Consider the following 27,070-nt stretch of genomic DNA (forward strand, 5'->3'; position numbering starts at 1 on the left):
CCTTAAACAAGGCCTCTCTCGTTGAAATTCTTCAGAAGGTTTTAACAAGCACGACAGAGTATCCTCGGAAAGGTATTTTCAGCCAAGGAAAGAGCACTTTTCTGACCCATAACCCAAGACCAAAGGACAGCTGTTTCACACCAGGTCCTCCTCTTGACATCAAACCTGCAGGTCAAAGTGCAAAGAAAGGGCAGGTGGCCATTTTGGAGAGTCCACCTGACCACTCTCCCACACTGGCACTTGCCAAGGAAGGAGAGCAGGACTGGCAACGTCCTCTGCTGCTCCCACGGGCGGCGGCAAACGGTCCTCCTGGTGGGGCTAGGAAGAGCTGTACAATTCACCACTCCTCTCACTCAGCCCTAAGGTGGAGTTTCACTGGAGAGAGGGCTGGCCATGCAGTCCATAAAGTCTGCAAAGGGCTTCCTTTTCTGGACTCTATTGGTTTTATTCACCCAACTTCTCCTAGCACCCGTCTTTACATGTCCATGTAAATAAAGATACCAGTTAAAAAGCAAAAATCTAACACTAGCGGTAGACCACTACCACTACAAAACCCACTGAACTGGCAAGTCTTTTCATGACCAGAATGCTCCACATCTTTTTATTCCACAAGAAGCACCCACAGAAGGGGAACTAACCCCAGCAGAGACATCTACCCCAATCCAAACTGCTTGAATCGCCACTTGAAACTGCATTTAATCACAACTAGAAAAATGCGTGGACTTGAGAGTTTAAGACTGCAACCAGACAGCTGCTTGCTTTGGAATAAGCGCCACTGAACACAGTGGAACTTAAATCTTAGTTTCTGAGTAGGATTGTATTGTAAATGGTACTTGGGATTTTTTTCATGAGGAGTTCAGAAATGGCAAGAAGGGACATGAAACACTGTGGTGGGAGAGAAGAGGAGGGACGTGCCAAAGGGAATGGGAATCTCGGTAGCCTGATGAGTTTGGAAATGATTTCATAATGCCAAAGACCAGTGCCAGACTCTGGGTAGCCCCATGGCGCCACCTGGTGGCTCACACTGGAACGGCCAACGCAGTCATTGCAGGATTGGGCCCGGACCCTGCCGGAGCTCTAGGCCTCCTGATGAGTGCCAGCTGGGAGACCCGAGCAAGCGCAGTGGCACGAGAGCAGGCACTTCCCTCCACTGGCGCAGGTCTCTTGCTGGCTGTGGTGTGGATCAGCCCGTCGCTAGAGCTCGCTCTTGCCGTGCCTTGCCGCACCTCGTCTTGGGCTGTTCCTGCTCCAGTCACCTGCTCAGTCTGTCTTCCTGGCTCTTGATCCCTGGCTTTTCCGTGCCCATGCCCCAGCCTCGCTCCAATACGCGCCCCAGTTCCTGGCCCCGGCTCACTTCTTGACTACAACTCTGCCTCCAGCCCAGCTAGCAGGCTCTAGAGAGCGTCTGGACTCTGCCCTGTCTCAGGGTCTGCTCCCCGGCTCCCAGTGCCTCTCCTGGCCTCCTGCCACCCACACCCCAGACCCTGACACCCGGAGCAGGGCTGAGAAGTCCCGTGGAGACATCACACACAAATGGGGAATGCAACATGGGAGCAGGGGATGGGCTCAAACCTGCGTGCTTCCCGGGTCCGCATCTGCACCGGAGCCACTGCCTCCCTTCCTCTGGCGAGAGCCAAACAGGAATTCTGGAACTCGAGTGGAATTCCCCATACTTCAGCGAGCCACTGCTTCCAGATCTCAGGTGGCCACCCGTCTACATTACAGAAAGCCAGAACAGCAGAAATCGCCTCCTTTATAAGGTACAAAGCCGTCCTATAAACAACCTGCCTTTACAAAAGTCTATCATGCATGCAGCCCTTCCCCTTTTCTAAAGGGGTGCCGGCATTCTCCTCTCTGGGCCATAGGCAAGGAGATGGTGGCGCTCGGCCAGCCTTCCTCTCAAAGCCAGCCGGCTGCAGGAAAAGCTAGCTGGAACCTTCTGCAGCTGGTCAAGTTCTCAGCATGCTAACCAAGAGCTCTACTCCAAATTTGGAGCCCAAAGAAGAATAGATGTTGCTTGATGCTCACCAACAGAAAATCTTCTCCAACTCCTGTACTTCCCATCTCACACCCAACACACAGGCAGATCTGCTATTCTGATACAATTTGTGGCTGAACTGGATCGCGAAAGGCAAAGCATCAACTGAGCCAATAGTCCCTAATAACAACAACTAGTGGATGCATTCACAGTAACATTCTTCTTTATGCTGCCCAGCTCCATTGGAAAGTGTTTTCCTTAGCACAAGGCAAACTGCAATCTTTAACCTAACACTTAGGCTGCCAAATACTTTTTTATTTAAGCAACATTTTAAATGCTAAATACAATTGAATTTTATCTGGCCAGGGAGGCTTATTTTATAATGTGTGTTTTAATTAAGATTATTTTATATGGATATTTTAACTTATTGTTTTATCTATGTTGTAAGCCGCCCCGAGGCTTCGGCAAATGGGGCGGCATAAAAATATTTAAATAAATAAATAAATAAATAAATAAGGTAAAACCCTTCCTCCTGACCCTAAATAAATAAATAAATAAATAAATAAATAAATAAATAAATAAATAAATAAATAAATATGGTAAAACCCTTCCTCCTGACCCTGTAACCTAATGCTTCCTGCTAAGATTGAGACTACTGTGGTTTACATCTTTTACAACAAAACTCAAATCGCATTTGAAGACTGTATGATCCTGAATTCCTTCTAGGGGAATACCAAAGCACCACTTGGATCACTTTGTGAATACCTCTATTTCATTAACAGTGATAACTGGATTGATCAAATAAATTAGGGAGAAAAGCCGTTCCAGAGCATGATTTGGCTCCTTAAGAGCTATTGCAGCTTGTTTGCAGATGTGCACAGCTGGGATGTATTGACACTGATGCAGCATTTCCTTCACATACCTGGGCAGTGCTCCATTTAATGTGGTAGAAATGGGATGCTGGTTTAGTTTTTTGTTTGTTTTTAGAGAGGCACCAAGGGCAATAAAAGAGCTAAAGGGAGCTGCAACTAAGCATATATTTGCAGATCTCCCCCACTTCTGCTGTTGACATTTGAACTGAAAAGGATGTGACATCTTTGTTAATATACGCTATTGGTGCTACATAACAGCGGCTGTTTTGCACTTTCCACAGTGAATTAATTCTACAGTCTCATCTCCAAAACACTGCTTGCTTTGAGTAGTGGGGGGATCTAAGGTTATGCAATTGGGTTTCTGGGAATAATTCCATTGGACCAATCTAGGGAAAGTAGCATTTAATAAAGAAGAGCGGAATAACTGACCGCACATCCTCACCAGGCAAGGCCTTTCAAGGACAGTGAGCAGTGCCTCCACTAACCTCAAGATGGCAGCAAATACCCATATAACACTTCCATTCTAGAAGACAGTCCCTTTTATAGGTGAACCCAATTCACACCTCCTGCAAATTGTGGTTGGAAGTCTGCACACTTCCAAGCTTGCAATGCATTCTGCAACATATGACCAATGTGTGCATACCTCCAATGTTGTGTTTAATTAAAAATGCAAACATTCATTATAAAAAATTACAAAAATTTTTTGAAAATTTGCATAGACATTCAGAAATGAGATAGAACAAGCTTCATCAAAAAAAAAAAGTCCTTCCAAGTGAAACCAAGATTGATAAGCCTTCCCTAGAACTACATTCACAATTTTTAAAGTATGTCTCCAATATTTATAGAAAAGACTGAAAAACTCCATGAGACCACAGTAGAAATTTCCGGATAGCATTTAAATAATTTAAATAAACTATCTTAAAATCAATTGTATGTAGTTAAATCCTACTAAACCCAGTGTGTCCTTCTGCTCGTGTAAGTTTTTCAAATATATGGCTATCATTTTTATTTAGTTGTTATATGCCGTCATCTCCAACTTATGGAAACCCTATGAATGATTGTCCTAGAGAAAGTCCTATTAATGACAGCCCAGCTCAGCTCTTGTAAATGTAGTGCTGTAGCCTCCTTGATGGAGTCCACCCATCTCATATTTCATTTTTCTCTTCTTTTCCACCTTTGACTTTTGACTCCCCTTCTCTAGGGAGGCTAACCGTCTCATGATGTAGGCATGTCACGTCATGAGTGGAGCCGGCTGAGCTGGGGGTCAGACTAGGTGGCCCAGGGGCCCCCTTCTGACTCACTCTGTTTCTATGTGTCCAAAGTAGGACAGCCTCCGTTCTGTCATTTTCACTTCTAGGGAAAATTCTGGCTTGTTTTGCTCTAGAGCCCCCACTCATTGGTCTTTTGGTTGGTCCAGGGTATTCGCAAATATGGTCAGTCAGGACCAAAAACCAGCTATGCTAAAATGACAGGTTTAAACAGACTTAGTTCTCAAGATATGAATACACATACCCATGAGCATCCGCTCCGCCTCCTTTCACGGGCTAATTCAATGGCGCAAATGAGAAATGTAAGCTTCCTGGGAGTGCTGGCCTTCCTCTTTTGTTCATGAAGCTCTTTCCAGGCCCATTTCAAAATTCCTATGAAGGCAATACCTTGATTAGGTCAGCTAAAACATCTGCCTCGACATGTACATACCTGTGTGATTTCCGCCTTTTCTATCTACAGCTATGCTTTACTATTCTTTACTGGAAAGGTTTTGACCACAAACTACCTAGGTCACTTAAAAAACAAAACAAACCTGAGCACACTTAACTCCCCAGTAGTATCAGGACTAAGAAAATATTGCTTTTCTTCGCTTGGGATACTTCAGGTTGAGATTCTGAGAAAGGACAGGCCTTGCCCTAGGGCAGCTGGATGGATAGGCAGGCTTCCTCTTCACAAGAATAGGAACGTTGAGCTTGCCAGCATTTGGGGGTAACGGGACAGTTTGGCTGAATTCCCTCAGCTGCCGTTCTGACCACCCGTCAAATGCAGGCAGTTCGCTTCCTTATGCAAGCCCCTTAGTGTGCTTTCCCCTTTCTTTCAAAGCACGGTGCCGAGAGACTGGGCCTCGCGGGCTGCGTTTCCTCCCTTCGCAAATTCCAGGCACGGGGCCGTTCCTGTGCAAACGTTCTTTATTCACTCAAGTATATGCCATAGGCACAGTCACTTCATAAAGGGCCTCTGAGCTTGCACAGAGCGCTGCTTGCACCCACTCTAGCAGCCACTTGCGGAGGCCCTCCTCCGAGCCTGCCTGGGCCCGAACCCCTCGGGAGGGCCCTCAGCAGCGACCAGGCAGCGCAGCTGCCCCCAGAGCCTGCCTGCACCGGCGGGCCGTGGCAGAGGCGCCGCTCCCTCGCCGCACAGCCCGAGGCCCACCTTCCCAGGAGTCGGTCGGGGCGCGAACCCAGGCGGCCGCCAGGGCCGGAGGGGGCGAGGGGGCCGAGCCCGGGCTCCGCGCGCGCCCTGGTTCTCGCGAGACCAGCCGCCCCTTCCCGGCATCCCTCACGGGCGGCGGCCGGTGGGCGGTGCGGGCGGCGCTCTCGCGAGAGTTGGCCTCCTTGTTCCCGGCATCCATTTCGTGGCGGCCGCGGCGGCCATGTTGGGAGCGTCGGGGCGGCCGTAGTGCGGAGGCCTGTTGCGCGAGCGAGCGGCGAGCGGCGGCGGCGCGCAGGGCGGGAGCGGACGGTGAGGAGGCCTCGCGGCGGGCCGGGCCGGGCCGGGCCGGGCCGGGCCTCAACCTCAGAGAAGCGGGCGGCGCGCCTCGCCCGCCTCGCCGGCGCCATGAGCGGCGGGACGCCGTACATCGGCAGCAAGATCAGCCTCATCTCCAAGGCCGAGATCCGCTACGAGGGCATCCTGTACACCATCGACACCGAGAACTCCACCGTGGCGCTCGCCAAGGGTGAGGCGGCCGGGCCGGGCCGGGCCGGGCCGGGCCGGGCCGGGCCGGGCCGGGGGGGGGGAGGGGGCAGGCAGACGGGCGCGCCCCCCTCGCCGCGGCTCGCGTCGCCGCGCGTGTGGTCGATGCCAAGGCGCACGCCAGCCCTGCGAGGCAGGCGCCGTGGGGGCGCCGCGCCTGCCTTGCCTGCGCCCACTCGCGGCGCAGTTCTAAGCTGGAGCCACGACGACGTCGAGTGGCTGCTCTCCGGCAGGGCCCGGGTTCCCTGCTCGTTGGCCGCGTACGCCCGCCTTGCAAGGTTGTCTCTGAACCGGGGCTTCTCTTGGCGGCAGCCTTGAGGCGCTCTGGCTTGGAAAGGCGGAGTATTAGGGGAAGGAAAGGTGCGGGGGCTCAGCCTGTTAAGTCTCCGCAGGACTCCTACTGTGGAATACACGCGTCGTTCTTCTGTAAACGCCCCGTGTGAGTTCCTCGTGAAACTTGTTTTTGAGTGATCGGGGGAGCAATCGAGAAATTGCTCCGGATTGTTTTTCCAGAGTGTGGCAAACTACGGAAACAGAAAAGCGGAAACGAGATGTGTGTGTGGGGGGGTAATTTGGATGGGTGTTGTTCTTGAGGCTGATTTTGTGTGAGGTTAAGGTAGTCAGCTTTTATGCAAATTCCAGGGTTCTGGAGTATAGGAGCTGCCACTGGGAATAAGTGGAATGTAAGTAAATATTAATAGTACCAGTAACAATAATACATTTGTGGTTTATTTCTTTTCTTTTCCTCGGGTTCACTTCTACATTTGTTTTTTTTTAAACAGCTGGGTTTGCCTTGGACATTGTTGTGTAATACATTAACTAGTTACTCTGTAAACATTTTTAATGATGTTGCATTTGTTAAATTTGAGGAAAAACAAAATATATGTATTTGATTTATATCCCACTTTTTTCCCTTATAACACACTCAGAGTGGCTTCTGTCATTCTCCTTCACCTACTCTCAGACTTATCCTCACAGCATCAACCCTGTGAGGTAGGCTAAGATGAGAGTCTTTAACTGGCCCAAAGACAGCCAGTTGGCTCCACGGCCAAACAGGGCTGGAACCCAAATTGCCTGAGTCCCAGTCCCACACTCTTAACCACTGTACCACACTCTCACTCAATTTTGTGTTGTGTATATTCTTTGTTCTTGTTATTTACAGTCTTAATTTTAGTACTATTTTCCTTGGCTTGATTTCACTTCAGACTGTTGCAAGTCTGGGGAGAACAATGCTGAAGTTCCACTTAGATTCACAAGGAACAGTACTTTTTGTTCTTTAGAGTTAGTAGTTGATTCTGCAAAACTGCTTCACAGTTTTGAAGTTTGCACTTGTACATATCCTGTCACTTGACTCAGCAAGCATCCTTAACTTCTTTCTTTCCTCATGGATGCCATTATTTAATTACTTTGTTTCTTCTTTAAAACTGCTTTGCATTCACTTTCACCACTTTGCATTCATTTTCACCTCCGAAAATATAATTCATGCATGTTTTTACTGTTTGCTTCCCTAGGATTCTCTCTGATAATGTTTGTGTTCACTCTTTTGAACTTCTGTTCTGCTTTTCCTTTTATACAATTTGATCTCTCTGAAGCATTATTGTTTTGAATTTGTTGCCAAATTTACATTTACATTTTTGCATTTGTACTTTTTCTCCCCCTTGCCTGAACTCATACCATTTCTGCTGGGGAAGGGCCATTCCAAGTCCCAAGTTCAAACCTGTCATCTTCATCTTCAGTTATGGTTTGGAAGCTTGAAGAGCTGCATTTCTGGCACTGACTGAGTTTACATAGGACAACAGTTTGTGCTAGATAACTAGTCTCAGCAGGTCGCCATGTTGTCTGAAACCATATGACTTTGCTTATCATGGGCTTACTGGCAGGCAACAAGCCATCTTGTATCATCAGCATGTGGCTTGCTCCAAGGGTTGCTCAATGCACAGTGAGTTTCCTTGTCATCTGAGCCCAGTTGATATATTTTAGAATAGGCTACAGCTAGCACCCTGCTGAACACATCCATATCCATGAAGCAGAATTAAAATAATTTATTGAAGGCATGATTCTTAATTTACAAAGCTTTTCTGTGCTGCCCTCTCGATATTTTGATTTCTAGCACTCACCATTCCTGAGCATTGGACATGCTGATTAGGGCAGATAGGAATTGAAGGCATTTCCAAAATGCGTGGAGGGCAGTGGTTTGGGAAAGCCTCATCCAGGGGCTGAGGAAATGTTCTGCATGCAGATTGTGGCACTGTGTTCCACTGACCCAAGTCTCAATGTGTTTTTGTTCTACATTTTCATATTAGTTTCTATTTCTATACTACCCTGTAGCCAAAGCTTTCTGGGCAGTTTCAAAGAAGCATACAGTATATCACAGAAGTGAGTACACCCCTCGCATTTTGTAAATATTTTATTATATCTTTTCATGTGACAACCCTGAAGAAATGACACTTTGCTACAATGTAAAGTAGTGCGTATACAGCTTGTGTAACAGTGTAAATTTGCTGTCCCCTTAAAATAACTCAACACACAGCCATTAATGTCTAAACCGCTGGCAACAAAAGTGAGTACACCCCTAAGTGAAGCTATCCAAATTGGGCCCAAAGTGTCAATATTTTGTGTGGCCACCATTATTCTCCAGCACTGCCTAAACCCTCTTGGGCATGGAGTTCACCAGAGCTTCACAGGTTGCCACTGGAGTCCTCTTCCACTCCTCCATGACATCACGGAGCTGGTGGATGTTAGAGACCTTGCGCTCCTCCACCTTCCGTCTCAGGATGCCCCACAGATGCTCGATAGGGTTTAGGTCTGGAGACATGCTTGGCCAGTCCATCACCTTTACCCTCAGCTTCTTTAGCAAGGCAGTGGTCGTCTTGGAGGTGTGTTTGGGGTCGTGAATACTGTTGGAATACTGCCCTGCGGCCCAGTCTCCGAAGGGAGGGGATCGCGCTCTGCTTCAGTATGTCACAGTACATGCTGGCATTCATGGTTCCCTCAATGAACTGTAGCTCCCCAGTGCCGGCAGCACTCATGCAGCCCCAGACCATGACACTCCCACCACCATGCTTGGCTGTAGGCAAGACACACTTGTCTTTGTGCTCCTCGCCTGGTTGTCGCCACACACGCTTGACACCATCTGAACCAAGTTTATCTTGGTCTCATCAGACCACAGGACATGGTTCCAGTAATCCATCTCCGAGTCTGCTTGTCTTCAGCAAGCTGTTTGCGGGCTTTCTTGTGCAACATCTTTAGACGAGGCTTCCCTCTGGGACAACAGCCCTGCAGACCAATTTGATGCAGTGTGCGGCGTACGGTCTGAGCACTGACAGGCTGACCCTCCACCCCTGCAACCCCTGCAGCAATGCTGGCAGCACTCATGTGTCTATTTCCCAAAGGCAGCCTCTGGATATGACGCTGAGCACGTGCACTCCACTTCTTTGGTCGACCATGGCGAGGCCTGTTCTGAGTGGAACCTGTCCTGCTCAACTGCTGTGTGGTCTTGGCCACCGTGCTGCAGCTCAGTTTCAGGGTCTTGGCAATCTTCTTATAGCCTAGGCCATCTTTATGTAGAGCAACAATTCTTTTTTTCAGATCCTCAGAGAGTTCTTTGCCATGAGGTGCCATGTTGAACTTCCAGTGACCAGTATGAGAGAGAGAGAGCGATAACACCAAATTTAACACACCTGCTCCCCATTCACACCTGAGACCTTGGAACACTAACGAGTCACATGACACGGGGGGGGGAATGGCTAATAATGCCCAATTTGGACAGTTTCACTTAGGGGTGTACCCACTTTTGTTGCCAGTGGTTTAGACATTAAGGGCTGTGTGTTGAGTTAGTTTGAGGGGACAGCAAATTTACACTGTTATACAAGCTGTATACTCACTACTTAACATAGTAGCAAAGTGTCATTTCTTCAGGGTTGTCACATGAGAAGATAAAATATTTACAAAATGTGAGGGGTGTACTCATTTCTGTGATATACTGTAGGTGGAATAGCCCGCATGTTCCATCACTGTGTTGCTGGAGGAAATATCTGCACTTTCTTTTCCTTACAAGTGGTTTTCAGAAAATGAATAAATGAAAATGAATGAATGAAAACACCATCTAACCTGAGCAAGCCCAGAAATGCAGGAGTGCTTAGAACCAAACAAAAACAGTCAAAAATAGATGTTTTCTTCACATATCACAATAGCAACTCAAGTTACATTTTGGAAACTCTGTGAGATTTGAAATAGCTTTAGCCTTTCCGTTGCATAATTTTCAGAAATCATTTTGGGAAGTAAAGCCTGGGTAGCAATATATGAATATCTTGCCTCAAACATTTTATTCATCTTCGAAAAGAAAAAAATCCCATAAGCCTATTTTTCCAGAAAAAAGCAAAAATGTTCCATGGGAGGAATATTTTCCCTCAGGTCTTTGCTACCCCAGACCTGCTCTCCCATGTCAGCTTCTACTCAGTCTGTATTTCATTATTTAAGAGCAGGTTAAATATAGCCACTGACATTGTAGCTTGTGGCAAGTAAGAATTGCCTTCAGGTGATTGGGCAGGGAGCCTACACATCTTCTGCTTTTGTGAAAGCTCGTGTTAAACCGACATTATTAAATGGGCCTTGAAACAGATGTTTTTCACTAATAGTTGGAGTATCCTGGGCGGCTTTCAGCTGTTGTTGCTCTTTTTAGAAAATGCTTGTGCTTGGCACATGTTCTTTCTTGTTTTAATGGTATGCATAAGATTCTTCTTTAAGATCTTTATAGGATTGTTTGTCATAGTATGATCTGCTTAGGAGGGTTATCTGTGGAAGACATCTTCCCAATATTTCAATAAATGAGAAGACCCACTTAATGGAATGGGCTCAAATTGATACACCCATATTTTCTTTTCTTTTTTAAAGGCGTCTTCTCTCGGTCTCAGTTTTGTGGGCCTAAAGAGTAAGACACGCACACTGTCCTGTGCTTCACTAATTCCAAAGCCTATTGAACCATGTCTTTACCTTGTTTGCACATAACTGTTGTACAGAAATACTGGATAGCATATGATACTGTGTATGTTTTCTTCTGCAGTTCGTTCCTTTGGTACCGAAGACAGACCAACAGATAGGCCTATACCACCTCGTGATGAAGTATTTGAATACATTATATTCCGTGGCAGTGACATTAAGGATTTAACTGTTTGTGAGCCACCCAAACCACAGTGTTCTCTGCCGCAGGACCCTGCCATTGTTCAGGTACTGTCCTCTAGCTGACGTCGCTTTCACTACGCTTAGAGGCACAGAATGGCCAGTGTTTGTGTGTGCATGTATTTGAAAGTACATAATTCAGGTGCTCTCACCTTGTACAGTTACAGGCAATTCGGACACAACCAAAGTTCATTAGGTCTTCAAAGGATCTCACCTTGCCTATAACGAAATGGATATGGTTCAGTCCATTGCCAAGTAACTGAGCAAGTTGCTTCTGGCCCAAATCAACCTTACTAGCGTCCACATTTTCACCCATATTGTGGTATACTAATGCAAACAGTAAAGGACCCAGGTAATATGAGGGGTGGCTGTAGCAAGATCTGATACCCAGAAGTGCTAGTAGAGCCTCATATGCCCACAACTCTGCAGTCCACCTTTTATTTTCTATCTGAGCTCTTACAAATCTAGAAGGTGTTGCCATAGTGTTCTTGCATGCGTCCTGATTTTTGTAGCGTTAAGATTGTCTTATCAAGAAAGCAAAACGTAACGGTGTTTCCTATCTAAAATTCTCTCAAGGTAACTCAGCAGTATAACCACAGACACTCTGACCCTTATATATGTATCCAAGACTTTTAACCAATTAGATCCTGAACAGCTTTCCAAAGACTATTGCACATGGAATGAAGCATGCTGTTTGAGGTTGTGGAACAGCCGCGTTAGCCAAATGTGACGCATGCTTTAGGTAAAAAAAAAAAAAAAGGACCCACTGCAGTGCCTCGTATTGCTCGCTTTCTGGTGGAGAACATCGGCGATTTCTCACAACAGTCATGCGCTTTGTAATAAAAGCACAAGCACTGCACCTCAATGATAGTCTTTTTAAAGATATTGGTACAAATGAAACGAAGCAACTGGGTGCATGAGCAGCAGTGGGCAGTATTTCCGTTTCAGATAGAGAGCTGATGAGAGTGCGGAAAATCCTTCAGGGATTAAACATTACTCTGAATTACGGCAGGGCAGGATGATGGAACTGCCACTGTTCAGGCCCCTCTGTGGCTTCCTGCCTAGATCCCACCAGCACGTGTCTGTGTTAGATACTTGCCCATATCTACCAGGCATGCCATGTGGGTGGCTCCTTTAGTTACAGGTATGGGCTTGTAGCTTTGGATGTATTAAGGATATCTGGAAAATTGAGACTACATTTCCCAGCAGCCCTTGCTGCCTGATGCTCTCTCTGATCTAGAGAGAAGAGTTGACTTGGATGGAGCTAGAGGGCCCCAGTATAGAGACTAAGTCATGAACCTGCAGGGCACATGCCATAGCCCAGTTGCTGAAATCCACCAGCATGAGGCCTGCATGGGTCAGTGTCTAATCAGCTTCCTCCCGAAGATATTTACCAAGTCATTTGTGGCAGGCACGGCACTTGCCATGGAAACAGACCTCATTTTTAGTACACCACCACTCGCTCTTCCCGCACAGCCAGGAAGAGGCAGAAATTTGAAAATTTGTGCATTTACAACATACATGACACTGTGTAATTTGCTAGGCTTAGTAAAATAACAAGTTAACCACATGGAATCTTCTGCCGGAGGTTACTCACAGACTGCTAGGATAGGTGTGTTCCTCACATAGCAGTCAGAGAAAGAATAGGCATGTGCTTTTGAGGTTTACCATACTGGTCTGTACCTCTACTGGTACAAGCAAGTCCTGAAAGAAGCTGCTTGTAAGGAGAAACTCTAGAAAGGATTCGGCCAGTGGAAGCCGGCCTTGCGCATCCTACAAGGAAGGCCACCTACCTGGGAGACCAAATCTGGACCTTGGCGCTGCTCCTTCTGACAACCTGCTGCTGGATTCATACAGCTTTGGTTTTGCTGAAGGGACGTACATCTGTATTTTCAATAAAGAACAGAGATGACCCTCTCCAGACTACACTCCCTGAAACTTTGCAAATTAGCTGTGGACTGCCGTCTTGTGGACGTGCTGAGGGACACCGGAAGCCATGCCAGGTGCGAAAAGGCTCCCGTTCTGTGCCACGTGCAGAGATCCACCCACTCGCACCATAGATTCTCATGGATTATGCTGTGATCATGTCGAAGGCTGTGACTGTCTGATGGAGAAAGCCGTCCCGTTGTGTTTAACAATCTTACGAACTACAATATCTTGTTTCATATATAAAACCCAGATCCCGTAGTAATCCTAGTTCGGTTGGTTGTATATACGCATGCACTTGCAATGCTGCATTCGCTAGTATCTGAAGGTGTGAATTATCTATTAATCCACCTCTGTGTTGTAACTGTAGTTCTTCTAGCAGCATCTGCAGTTTCTTCTGTGTGTTTTCAGTCTCCCGTGTCCATATAGTTCATATATGATGACTTTGCTGTTTCCGTGATACTGGTGTATTTTTCTGGCTTGACTGAGTCGGTCACGAATGTGGTTTTCTTTAGTCCTCTCTAGGATCAACTTCTACTTCTTCATTCCAGTCTGTGGGCAACTATGGTCCCTTTGGCAGAATGCCAGCCTACAGCCAGTTTAGTCCAAGTCCATTAGTGGGCCAGCAGTTTGGTGCTGTTGCTGTTGGTACGTTTGCTTTTTAAACTATTTTCTTGACAAGCAACTAAATGTTAAGAAACAATTGCAGATGCATAATGTTCCCATCCCGTAGGTTAAAATAAACTACTTGTTCGCATATGGCATGACATCTGTGTCGCACTCCCCAGTGGCTTTTCCTTTGCAAGCCCTTTTATGCTGGGCAGCCTGTACAACTCCTTCTTTTCTTTGAAGGGAGGTTGTGCAGGACGCATGCCTGGCGGAGTATATTTTCAGCGTTAAGACATCACTTTTGCTACACATTTTGCCTTTGGCTGAACGCCTTCTAGACATGATCAGATACTACAACGGTTCTTTGGGTATTTGAAATCTGCTCTGTTGAATAACAAGGGTGTGAGGATCAACACAGGCATTCTGTTGGGACCGATATCTGGGTTCAGGCCTGTGGTGTGGCTTGGTCAAGGTAGCCTTGCCTAGTAGCCAAGGCTCAGGAGAACCTCTGTACCATTCAAACCTCTGGCCTCACCTTTTGGTGTAAACTGCTGAGAGCATCTTGAGCAGAAAGATGGTAAGAGACGGAAGAGTGTGCCTGCCCCATTGTTTCGAGGGGTCAATTGACCTGATGCTTCCCAAGTGTTCTCTTTGTCCTCACTAGCTTGCCTAGGGAGCACTGGTCCAGCGGGTGGAGACGTGGGAAGATTACCAGGCAAGTTACCGTTGTTTAGCCCAAGCCCCAGCCTGTAAGGTGGGTCTGTTCGGATACCGCAATGAAAAACCTAGTAAAAGTTCTTGGGAAATAGGGAGCTCGAACTGCATTTATTTATTTATTTATTTATTTAAAACATTTCTATGCCGCCCCCATTGCAACAAAGCCTTGGGGCAGCTCACAAAGAATACATAAACAATAACAATACAACAAATTTAAAAAAAAAATTTGCATCATCACAAAGCTATGTTTAAACATGATCCCTTACTGGCAAGGTAACAGAGGCCGCCCCCATGTTCAGTCTGGGGACAATTGTGTCTTGGATGTGTACGTCATGGAGACCCCACGAGAAAATAAATAGGTCCAGTAATTTCTCGGTTTATTGTCCAGCAAGAGCAGCGCAAGCCCAGAGCCCTTACTAGCTTGATGTTCACCAACACAGAACATCCGAAGCAGTGCATTGGGCCCTGTTTGCAGGGTTCCTGTAAGGAGAGAATAAGGGAATGTTACAGGTTCTTGGCCCAATAGCAAGAGGAACGGATCTGTAAAAATCAATGCAAGTATCATAAGCCAACTGCTGCAGCTGTCATTGATATGATTTCTATACAAAACTGCCAGTTTGGAGATTGTAAGTAGTAAACAGATTCGAGTTTGTGTTCTGAAAGTTTTGGTTGAAGCGGATGTGCTATTGGTGAGGGGGTGGAGCCTTGAATGTGGGGAAATGTTTGAAGCCTCTCACCAGCTTGCCTGCAAGAGCCCCATATATTTCAGATGTGGCTCAGCTATGAAAATGGCAAATCAGGCACCAGAATGAGACTTACTTGAGTGTCATGTATGGGTATATTTGTATGTATCTTCAGTAACTTATTTTAGCAGCTTCTCTTCAAAATCTTCAGATTTCTCTTGGCAACAAAAAAATCCCTTTTTAGTCCCCAAAACTACAAACATGACCACATAATTAGCTGCCTGCTTTTTGACTGCTTAAAAATAAATGCTTATTTTTATTAGTCACATGAGTAACTTACCCTCAGTTGCTTCCATTTGGTTTATTCCTGGTGTGCAAAGGAAGGTGTTTTAGGTGAGAGGAAAAGTTACAAGTACCGGAAAGCAACCGTTCTAATGGCAAGCAAATTGCCCCTTAGCCTCGCTAGGGCTGCATTGACAGTTGCAGCTTCCTCAAAGTACAGGAAACCGTGTCTCTGGGGAGTCACCAGCAGAAAGGCCTCTGTACCCCTTGCCTGATTCATTGCCAGGACTGCTTCAGACAAAGATAAAAGAGCGTTTCAGTAGTCTGAAATCTGTTGAAGTGAGTCCAAGGCAGCCTTGCACAGCTGCATCCGAAGATGAGGCCTGACATGCTTTATCTGTCTCCATCCAGGAAGCTCACTGACCTCTTTTGGAACAGAAACATCAGCCAACGCTGGTTTGTCACAGAGCAATGCTGTCGGCTCCACTTTTGCAACGGATGCAAGATCGCTAAAAACACAGCTCTCCCAAGGTAAAAGGCTGGCGGTATCAGATTCTAGACTGCAGCCTGGGTGAGCAGAGCAGACGGGTAGACAACAACCAGCTCCTCCAGAACACTGATGTAGCCAGTTGTCCTTTTTGGCTTTGTTACAGGTCGCTCAAGTTCTCCGTTAGACCATTTGAGAAAGAGCCCGACCCTGGAACAGGCCGTGCAGACGGCATCAACCCACTCATCTGCATCAGCACCGATTGGGAGGAGGAGTCCCGTTGCAGCCAGGCCCGTGGGGCCTGCAAACCCAAAGTCCATAGAAAATCAGGAGCACAGGAGAGGTAGAATGTGGCCTTTGCGCCTCTGTTGGTCTCTGTGCTGCAAGCTTTTCCCTTTTCTCTGGGGTTTGTGAAGCTGTGTTAAAGGTTGGTTGTGGCGATATTTACAGCATCACAGCAGGAAGAGGGCTTCTTGGGTTGCAAAGAGAACACCCGAGCCTGCTGTCCTGGGTCTGTCCTTTTCTCCGCCCTCACCTCAGGGGCACACGCAGGACCAGCTGGAATGGCAGCCCTGTGAGGGGACCCTCAGAAGCTCTTGCTCCCAGGCAGCTGGCCATGTTGCTTGCGCTGCTTTGCAAGCACGTGCTTCTTGCTGCAGCAGTTGTATTTTACACACGCTGTGGACTTGCCTTTTCTCAGAGGAGGATACCCAGCATCCCGCATTGCGATGTGGTGGTGAGAATGTTGGGGTGGGGAGCTGGGAGACCCGGGTTCGAGTCCCCGCTCAGCCATGGAGCTCCCTGGGTGACTTTGGGCCAGCCACGGATGCGCAGCCTAACTTGCCTCACAGGGTCGTTGTAGTGAGGGTAAAAACAGAACGGAGGAGAACTATGTGAGCCACCTCTGGTTCCTTGCAAGTGGGGGAAAAGGGCGGGTAGAGATGCAATGTTGCAATAAAAATAATTGCTGGTTAATGTCTAAAAGAAGACAATATGTTTACTTTCTTCATTCCTAGCTGAAGCACACAAGGTTTCAAGATGTGAAGCAGAGCATCTCAGAAACGAAAACAAACGTCAAATGGGTAACTTGAATCTTTTTTTGGAGGAAAAACAAGCAGTGCTTCAGTTTGCACCTGCCACTTAAAAAGAGCAAGGCTGAGGAAATATTAGAAAAGTTCTTCCCATCTTTCCACCTGGATGTGGTCATTCATTATTTACTTGTGATGTATATCTGTACCTCTGTAATTAAAGCTTCTCAGGGCAGCCCATGCAATAAAACAGGTTAACAGAGCAGCGAACAGTACTTCAAGGATATTGGAAATTTTAAACCACAGGTGTACAAACAGAAATCTAAATGCTTGAGAGAAGCGAATGTTACCTACCCTCAAGGGGAGAAGAGTGAGCATTTAGCACTCTTCGGGAAGGGCATACCATAAATGGGGTGCCACAGCTGAGAAGTCTGGAAGAAGTGCCTGGAGGAGGGCCCCCAGAAATGACCCAAAGGAGACATCCCATTCCCGACCCTAAGCTCTTTAGGCTTTAAAGATCAGCACCAAAACAGTAAACTGAGCCGACTCATTAACTCAAGGCTAGTGCAACGGGTAAGAGTTGGCATTACACAGTCGTATTTACCAGGCCCATTTAGTCACCCAAAAATCTGTTTTGAGCTAAGTTAACTTTCCAAACAAACTTCAGAGGTAATTCATGTGCACCACGTGCCACTAAAAAATAGCTCTCCTAGCCCCCCAGGGCACACATGCCCCACATTGTAGGGGCATCCCCAAATTGCATGCCTGCTCATTCAGAAGAAGTGCAGCCTGCTTGTGAATACAATTGCATGTTTCTTTTTTTTTAATAAATTTTATTACTTTTTTCTACAATCTAACATGAAAAACAACAGTTATTTAAGACAGCAGATACACTGGGTTGGCATCTTCCGCATTTTAACAGTCAGTAGCCATATTCAAATCTATGCATAGTCCCGTTTCTCTAACTGATAATAAAGAGTTCCAAGTTTGGTAGAGATATGCGTCCTCCTTCTCCTTCAGAGACAAGGTCAATCTGTCCCTTTCTGTGCAATCCAAAATCCTCTTTAACTCTCCAGTGCGTGGCTCTTCACTCCTCCAGTAATGAGCAGATAGGATCCTTGCCACAGTAATTACATGTAAGATCCAATACATAGCTTATTTATCAAAATCATTAAGAATAATATCTAATAACAAAAAAGAGAAAAGTCTTCAGGTTTAAATTTGTGTTTACATTTCCAACATCCATCTGACATATTTGAGAACATTTTCGCTAATCTATTTAGCTATAAAAACTATAAAACATTTACATCTATCTAACTAACTATAAAACATTTATATAGGTTTTCTTTATATGAAGTTGCTAAGGTTACCTTAATATTTCTTTCCCAGAGCTTTTGCCGTTTCTGCAACTCAATGTTATATCCAGCATTTTATGCCCATATTATCATAATTTCCTTAACTCATTCATCTTTCATTTTTATGCCCAAAAGAAAGTTATACAATCCTTTAATCATTCTTTCATCTGATTTTAAAATCATTTAACCAAATGTTGCTAATTCCTTTATACAATCATATATTCTATAGTCTTCACATATCTTGATCGTATTTGAACCCCGTGCCACCAAGAAACGTCAGTACCCTTACCACATATAAGCATGCCATCCCATTTGTAAATCATGCCCTTCAAGATATAAGATTCCCTTAGCATTATCCATTCTCCCTCAGAAATTTATGACTTCTAACATAGCTTAAGTTGACTCTATAAACCAGGTCAAGCTGTTTATCAGTCTCTTCCTGTTCCAGAGCAGGAGCATCTGCTAGCATAATGTTTATTAAACCACTTAGGTTTTCATTTTTTGCTTCTGGTTTATTCTGAAATCTCTCCAATATAGCAACTGAATCCCATAATGACTTATTTGTTTGTATTAGATGTTGCCTCTCTTGATCCATCTTTTCAATTTTCTTATCAGAATCATCAACTTTCTTTTTCACTTCTTGTATCTTTTGTTCATTTTGTTTTATTTTAATACAGGAACCTGCAAGTTGATTCATTATCTTCAAGACATGACTATCCAATTTATCCAGCCTTTCCTTTTGTTCCAAAGCAAATTCTTGTATAGCATTTTGCATAGAATCTTGAGATGCTTGCATAGATGTTAGAGATGCTTGTATTGCCAAAAGTGTCTTTTTTTGTAGGTCTTTTTGGGATTTTCCCAAATCCACAGTTTTTAACTGACGTGTTGGGCTTTGGGAAGCAGACATAGGTACCAGAGATGATGGGTGAATTTTTTCCATGATGAAAGTGAAAAGTTTAATTGAAGCAATTTTTAAATAACCTGTTGTGGTACTAAATGGCCACTAAATAGCAGCAAAAAATCACAAAGAGAGGGAAAAAAAGATTTTTTTATTTTTTTATTTTTTTGGCAAACAATGTATCTGTTAAAGGATAAAATGACCACAGGGTGGCAGCAAAAGGTTATTTGTCAAATTGCCATGTCGTCTCCAAAAGAGATACAGAAACGAAACAGAAAGAGAACTTTTTCTACCAATTAATATACAATAAGTTCAAATTTAATGCTTCGCCCTTGGGGAGATTAAACATTAAAAAAAAATCTCTTCCAAGTCTCAAATTTCCCCAGTTTCACTTAATCTCCCCTAGATTTGTCGCTGCTTGAACTCCACAGGGAGGAGTTTCCTCCCTTCGTCAAGAGGGCCTTTCTTTTGTTACTCAGATTGATAGTTATTTCACAGGTTCTTTCACGGGCAGTATTTTGAAGGATTTGAATGCTCACCCAGCAGGTCCGATGCCCACTTTTAAGTTTTTTTCTTCGCTACTAATCCGGTGCCAGCAGCTTGTGAGGGGGGGGGGTGCACCCCTTTCTCTCCGTTCACTGAGAATTTCCCCGAATTTTTCCAGGCGGATGGGGGACCGCCGCCCCCCACCAGGCAGAAGTGTGCTCGGGCGTTTAATCCCTGCCCGGACAGGGCTTGGATGGGCCTCCCAGGGCCCTCTGTAGAACGGATTTCGATGTGAAGTACGGGATCCCCATTCTCCACAGCCGTCTCGCCGTGACATCAACCGAAAGTCACAATGAGCATGTTTCAACTGGGCAGACAAACCACCCACTCACGGTTTCTCCATCTTGATTTGAACAAACCAGCATCAGACTGTAGTTCCAGTTTTGAACAAACTAGATATGCCTTTATTCAGACCTAATGAGAAACTGCAGTTGTTGGTTGCTTTAAATATTTTTCTTTCGTACAGCGTTGCAGGGAGAAGGTTGAGCGTGTGGCACCAGGCTGAGCAAGTAGGATGGTTGTCCTGGTAGGGCTGCTTAGTGTCTTTCTAAATCAGCTTGAGGTAAAAGGACAGAATTTAGTTCTGTGGAACTTGCTGCTACCGGTTTTTGTAGCCTATTGCAGGGTTAGATAGGTAACATGAGCCTATAAGGTTGTTTGGCAGAAAGGGTAATATTGGGAGATGTTACTGGGTAACACGAGGCCGCACGGGCCACATCTTTAGGTGCATTTATTTGGCATATTCCTGGCTGGCAGATCCAGAGCAGGTGGCACATGGTAACTACTTATAAGAAAAACATAACCTGAGGTTGCAGGTACCTCACTGTAGGTCTCTTCAGTTGCAGGTGCGCCTTTGGTACGAAGGGGCCGTGGAGGTCACCGGGGAGGCAGAGGAAGATTTGGTATTCGACGGGATGTTCCAATGAAGTTTGAGAAAGACTTCGACTTTGAAAGTGCAAATGCTCAATTCAATAAAGAAGAAATAGATCGCGAATTTCATAATAAGCTGAAGCTGAAAGGCAAGCAAGTTTTTCCTCAGGATGGGGGCCATCTTGTTGACTGTATATGGATGCAACCCTTTTAGAAGTTAGAAGTAGATTTGCAAATAGCTAACAGAAGTGGGGTGTTGATGGGAAACCAATAGCTTCTCTCCCAAACTTTTTGATCAGAGATCTAAAGCATATGAAGTAGAAATGCATATATTAGCACAGAGTGGTGAGGAGTCTTATCAAGGTTTGGAACAGTGGGCTGCATTTGCAGGGAAGGGCAAACTACAGTTCTAAAGAACCCTGGCTTAATATTCTGTGCAAAGCCACTTCTTCCTGTTTGGACAAGCCCTCTTATTTTTCTAGAGGTCTAGTTGGGAGGAAAATGCTGGAGGAAGAGGGTGTGTCTTGGCAAGCTATTTTGGCGTGTATTAACTAGCATCACTCTTTGTTTTAAGGTGGCAGTGTACACAAATGGCATTGTTGCCATTTTAGCATTTTCTGTGTTTCCCTAAACTGTTCACAGAGGTTACCCTCTTTTTTCCTCCTTTTCTACTTCCCACTTTCACTAGAAGATAAACCAGAGAAGCCTGTAAATGGAGAGGACAAAGGTGATTCAGGTGTTGATACCCAAAACAGTGAAGGCAACGCAGATGAGGATGACCCCCTTGGACCGAACTGTTACTATGACAAAACCAAGTCCTTCTTCGACAACATTTCCTGTGATGACAACAGGTACCAGAATAATTTAGGTATCTTGCATATAGATGGATAAAATCACCGGCGAAGACCATGACTGCTGAAATGCAGAATAAAATCCTGTTTTGCCCTTGTGCTCATACAGTAGTGATGCTGCTAGAAAAAAGTGCTTTATTTTGTTACTGCATTTCTGTGGTCATTAGACACATTGACCATGAAAAGCAAGATCGTCTTGCAAGCAATGATTCGCTGGAGGTGTGTTTTAAAAAATTAAAGCTGTTGTACACATTCCAAAAGCGAAAGCGCTGCAGGACCTGTGGCCTTCCATGTTTGTACTGATTTGTGGGGACTTCCAAAAATCTTGTCCTCATCTTGTCACCATTCCAATTTAAGGCACTGGACATGTTTCCTTTGTACACAGCTGTTTCCCCATTCTCTTGGGATTGAATCCAAGTCTAGTCATACCTAAAGTTAGACCAGTTGAAATCCGTGGCACTTCAGTCCTGCCTCGGTAACCAAAAGTGTAATTTAACAACAGGAATCCACTTGGTCATATTCCAGAGGCCTAAACAGTTAGAGAAAGCCGAGAAGGAGAGCAGAGAGAATGGGCAAGTTTTATTTTGTTGGGCTGATATTCCTCGGTTATTCACAAGCTTTGGACCAGCTTGCATATAAAATGTCAGAATTGTCAGCAGCACGAAGAACCTCAGCTTTGGTGTGTTTCTTACCTGGGGTTACCTGTCCCAGCTTATAGCTGAGCGTGCCGAGATCAAACGGAGGAACATCTGGGCGCTGCAGGAACAGGTGCGTGCTGCTTCTGTGCCAATCCCTCACAGACTCCTGAATCTGGGCACAGTTCACACCCGCTTTTGGTCCACAATGGCGCAGGCCAGTCCTACGCAAGGGAGCACATCCTTCTTCCTGGACACACATGCGTGTGCATCATGTCCCATTCCAGTTTCTGAGTGAGCCCTTCAGCCAGAACATGCTGCACACTTCATGCTCACTTCGATGTCTCCGACGCATTGCAAGAGGATTCTGTGGCAGGACACAGAAATAAACTCAGCCAGGGTTTCAACCTTATGTCCTTGCATCCATCTCTGTGTGCATTTGCATCAATAATTTGATGCTGTGAACATGTACTCTTAGCAGTAGCTGCTTGCGTGGATCAACTCCTCTTAACAGAGAAGCCCTTCACATGCAGATAGGTGGTTTGGTTAGTCCAGGAAGTCCACTTGTTCTGATCTGAAGCTCTGCTTTCCTGGTCTAGCCATAACTGCCACAGAATTGGAAGCTCTGCCCCCCAGAGCCATCTCATTGGCAGAATGAGGGAGTTTGTGATCCCACGTCCTTAGCAGTGCACCTTCTGATGCAACTGCCAGGAAAGTGACACAAGTGTCTTGTCATGTCTGTTTCAGAGACCGACGACCAACCTGGGCAGAGGAGAGAAGACTCAATGCAGAGACGTTTGGCATCCCCCTGCGCCCAAACCGTGGCAGGGGAGGCTTCAGAGGCAGGGGGGGAGGTGGAGGAGTCAGCAACTTCCGAGGTGGTCGAGGGCGTGGAGGCACAAGAGGAAGTTTTGCTGCCCCTCGAGGATTTCGTGGCGGATTCCGAGGCGGACGTGGTGGGAGGGAGTTTGCGGACTTCGAGTACAGGGTAATGCACACTTACAGCTTTTCTTGCAATAGCCATAGGTTGCTGCAGTCCAGGAGCACAGAAGTACAGATACCAGCTGTGCCCCCCAGAGGACTAAAACAAAACAAGTCCACACAATTTGGCTTTAAAGCTGTGGAAATCTTGAAGTTGTAAACATATTGAATGCCAAATGAGGCTCAGATTAACTGGGGCCATAGTTGCGGGATTGCCCTGCAGCTCCCCGTGGCTGCAGACTGATTTTCACTCTGCCTAGAATATAGGAAGATGCTATTTGTCACATGTGTGTGTTCGTTCCTTAAGGTACCACGACGTTCCCAACCCAGGGGCCATGTAACTTATTTTCTGAATAGACTGCACAGTCAAAACTTGGATCCCCAGCTGTCCAATATTAGTGCTAATTCTCCTAGCTTCCATTTCTTTCTGTTCTCTCTTAAGAGCTGCAGAGAATAATTCAGCAGCTCCCTTCTGTCTGCATGGCCCAAATGGTTCAGTCGTTAAAATAAGATTTTTAAAAATGATTACAGGCTAGAAAGGAGATACTTAAAGATGGAAAAATCTTCTTTTAAAGGAGAAACAGTATTGGCGGAAGTTCTTGCTCTCTTAATTTCTGCCCCGTCTCATTTTGGAAAACCTGGAATTACAGTTAGTTGATGAAAGAACTGAAGGAGAGAATTGGATGTAATTACTGTAAGCCACATGGAAAGGGATTTAACATGAATTAAAGACGGCCCCTTCAGCCTTTCCCATGTACTCCAATCCTACTGTGATACAGCATGGTATTACTTGTACCGTATGACTATATTAGCCTGTTGTGACGCATATGTCTCATGGGCTTTGGCTGGAGCAACGAAACTCATTGATTTAAACATTCAGCTCACGCATTTATGATGGGTGCACTCCAGAGTAAATGGACACTGCATGAAGTCCAGCGGACAGAGCCTGCTATGCTCTTGATTAGTTTTATGTCAGACTAGTTTGGACAGGAACGGTGCTGATGTTGCGGGTGCCTTTTGTTTCCACAGAAAGACAACAAAGTGGCTGCATAGGCTGCAAAGACATTCAAAGCAGGTGGACTTGGAGATCTTCATCGTACAGAGAATGTGTTGGTCTTCACAAAGAATTGCGTTAATTTGCTGTAAAACTTGTCACCAGCACTGGGGTTTCCTTTTAATTTCAAAGGGGTATGGAGCAGTAACCTTTTTGAAAAACAAATGGCCATCTTCAGAAACAATGAGCATTAAATATATTTGAGATAGAAGACTTAAGTAATTTCTTACAAATAGTTAAAATATAAAGCAGTACTTCAATGGAATTTTAAGTATTTTTTTCATCACGGAAAGGATTTTTCTTAACTGAAAGTGTATTTGATAATTGCTGCAGGCTGCAAAGACAATTGTATGCAGGAGGCCGTCAGTACTGTGAGTGTGTTGATCCAGTAAGAGGTTGTTTTTGGAAATCTCCCTTTTGAGATAGCTGTACTTTTTGTCAGATTGGGTGCTGAGCAGTAGAAGACTTGATTTGTCAGTCAGAAAAAAATGTAAACACAGTACATCCTGTTTCTTGGGCAACAGAAAACTTTTTATAGTTGTAAAATTCCATGATTATCCCATTGCCAAAGAAACACCAGGGACTTTGTATAGATGTATAAAAAGCAACTAATTTTTTAAGAATAAACATTTTTAGGTCTACAAACCTGCTGTGTTGAATGCTAAACAAACACACAAGTTAGTTGGTTGGGTTTTCTTTTCCTTTGTAGCTTTCCAGCTTTAAACTTGTTTGATTTTTATATTTTGACAATAAGCAAACGTTTGAAATGTTCTTCCATTATACAAAGTGATCCAATTATTCTCTTGTGAGAAATTCATTTTGTAGGTTTTGGCATATTGTAGAATTTGTCCTGATTAAGGGGATTTTTCAAGTAAAAACAAACCTTGACACTTCATGGCACAATTTACAGTGCATCTTAGGGGTAACTCATAAAGTGAAAAGGAGCCAGGCACATGAGTCTTTTTGTTCCCTTTGATGTGCTCAGAAGTTAAAAAAAAGTCTCCATGTTTCAATTCCTAAAATGTTGACTTTGTTTTAATATTGTTGACATAATTCAATTAAAAGTGATTTCTTAGTGTTTGCAGTTGCTTAACTTTTGATGGACTGTGGCTTGGAGACATCGACTGCTCATTCTTAAACCAATATCCCAACAGTGATTTGGTATGGAGTAAACTTTGTCCATCTTGAGTTGCTAGTTACAACTTCTTTTGATATTAAGTTATAATTAGAAACAATAGTCTGCTAATTTGTATTTTGTATGTGTATATGAAAGCCACAGGAATAAAGGGATCCAAAGATTAAAACATTTTTATCTAATTTGCTGATCTTTTTTTTCCTCGTTCATGTTCAGTAGCGATAAAATGCGGATAACTGCACTGTTAGAAAATGGGAATATTTAAGTGATAGAACCATAATTTTATATCTTTTGTATAGCACTATAAGGAAGTATTTTGTAATTGGTTTCCTTATGAGGTCAAGTATTTGGCAGCCGTAGAAGTAAGATACTCTTGTTTAGTACTATTTTGCATGTTAACAACAAGGCCTTTTGGGGATCCAGAAATCATGATACTGAACAGTTTTGAGGGGATTTTTTAAGACAAAGGGCAAGTGTTGTGCCGTTGCAATAACTGTGTATCCTGTATGAGATGACCCAAGTTTATTTAAACCAGATGAATTGTAAATACCCATGCAACATGCTGCGAAGGTATGAATTGGTTCCAATTTACCCACCAGTCCTTTGGGTGTTGTACTTGTTGGGGTGTGTTGTGCCCCAGTAAACAGCAGTGTGACATACCTCCAGTGCTACAGAAAAGCAGGGCGTTTATTTTAAGCCAGAATAAAACCATTCAATTAAAAGAGACTTTGTCGATGTTTTTTTCCTAGCCCTTCCATGTCACAACCTGCCTGACTGTGTGTTGGGATGGGAGGAGGCACCTGGGCTGCCCTCTTACTTGGAGACCCTTGTGGGCCAGCTGATTTTTAAAAAGCGTCCGATATCATATTTATATCCTGCCTTTTTGTCCTTTCCGGGAGCTCAAGGCGGCTTATAATAATGGTTTAACATGATTGCGCTCCGTCCATGTAGCTCATTCTGCCATGCGTGTAGACCAGGCCTATGGATGAGTTCTTGCTTTCAGTGTGTACTTTGCTGTTAAGTGCGATGGTTGTTCATGTGGAGAAAAGAATAGAGAGCAGGAGTAGATTGGATGTGTGGTCACAATTGCAAGCCCATCCAAAAACAGGCAGAAGCCACTGGGGGTGTGTTGGGGGGGTGGCTTTTGGCTCTTCAGTAGATATTGTGAAACTGAAGCATGTTCAAAGGTGGTTTGAACAATTGGAGGGGGTGGATGGGCTTTAAAATGACAGAATATAATCCACACTAGACAGAACAGACCTTGAGGTTTTCTGCTCTCCTATGGGCCTCATCCACCCACCCACACGGACAACACTCACACAGGACGTAAATACCATGAGGGCAGAGGTGCTTTTGGGTGTGATGCACAAGCTTGCTTCAGCTTGGAAAGAAAGCGTACAATGAGACTGAACTTTGGATTTTAAATTCCTAGTTTTACATTCTTGGCAATGTGTGTGGCGCACTGCTTTTTGTGACTGGGCAGGCATGTCCTTGCATGAGTGCTTTACACAAAATGAGCTTTCCCAAGTTAACTTCCTTCCCACTTTCAAAACTGGTCAGACTGGCAGCTGATTGGGTGTTGGGACATCATCGCTCGGCTGCCTCCTAGAAAGGAATCGCCACTGGCTGCGACCCCTGTCCCCTTTGGATCATTTTCCTAGGCAGGCCACATTGCGCTCTTGCCATCCTGCCGCTGCAGCTCCAGCCGTGCAAATACCGTCAAGTCAATTCCGGTTTGACATACTTTCACAGGCAAAATTAACTTTATGGGGTGGATTTAAGGAACCTTTTGGTCAAGCCTTGTGGTGTAACCTACCAATAGATGCATAGGTGGGTATTTGGAATAAGTATGCAAAATTATTTTGAATGACAATATGTTCCGTTGCAGACTAATACTTAGGACATCTATGTAACCAGTGCTATGGATCAGCTTCTTCGGTAAGCAGCAGCCCAGTTAACTCCAGCCATGTTTGTGAAATATCACAAGCTGTTGCATCCATGCCAAAGCAGAGCCGAGGAGA

At 45.0% G+C, this 27,070-nt stretch overlaps 1 protein-coding gene across 3 annotated transcripts; it reads left to right on the forward strand.

Moving 5' to 3' along the window:
- Positions 1-5,623: 5,623 nt before the first annotated feature.
- On the forward strand, positions 5,624-25,771 carry LSM14A (LSM14A mRNA processing body assembly factor). 3 transcript variants are annotated; one of them, XM_044434120.1, is made up of 11 exons: positions 5,624-5,797; positions 10,877-11,040; positions 13,434-13,566; positions 14,192-14,242; positions 15,621-15,740; positions 15,863-16,039; positions 16,713-16,778; positions 20,363-20,542; positions 21,082-21,244; positions 22,627-22,867; positions 23,890-25,771. In XM_044434120.1, the coding sequence occupies exons 1-11, from the start codon at positions 5,677-5,679 to the stop codon at positions 23,911-23,913; spliced, it is 1,440 nt and encodes a 479-aa protein (XP_044290055.1). In that variant the 5' UTR covers positions 5,624-5,676; the 3' UTR covers positions 23,914-25,771. The 3 variants fall into 3 exon arrangements, with proteins under 3 accessions (XP_044290055.1, XP_044290056.1, XP_044290057.1); XM_044434122.1 differs by lacking the exon at positions 5,624-5,797 and adding an exon at positions 6,078-6,253; XM_044434121.1 differs by lacking the exon at positions 14,192-14,242 and having other exon boundaries at positions 5,628-5,797.
- Positions 25,772-27,070: the final 1,299 nt, after the last annotated feature.

This window comes from Varanus komodoensis, unplaced genomic scaffold (assembly GCF_004798865.1).
Source record: "Varanus komodoensis strain SLA01 unplaced genomic scaffold, ASM479886v1 scaffold27, whole genome shotgun sequence".
Classification (NCBI taxonomy): domain Eukaryota; kingdom Metazoa; phylum Chordata; class Lepidosauria; order Squamata; family Varanidae; genus Varanus; species Varanus komodoensis.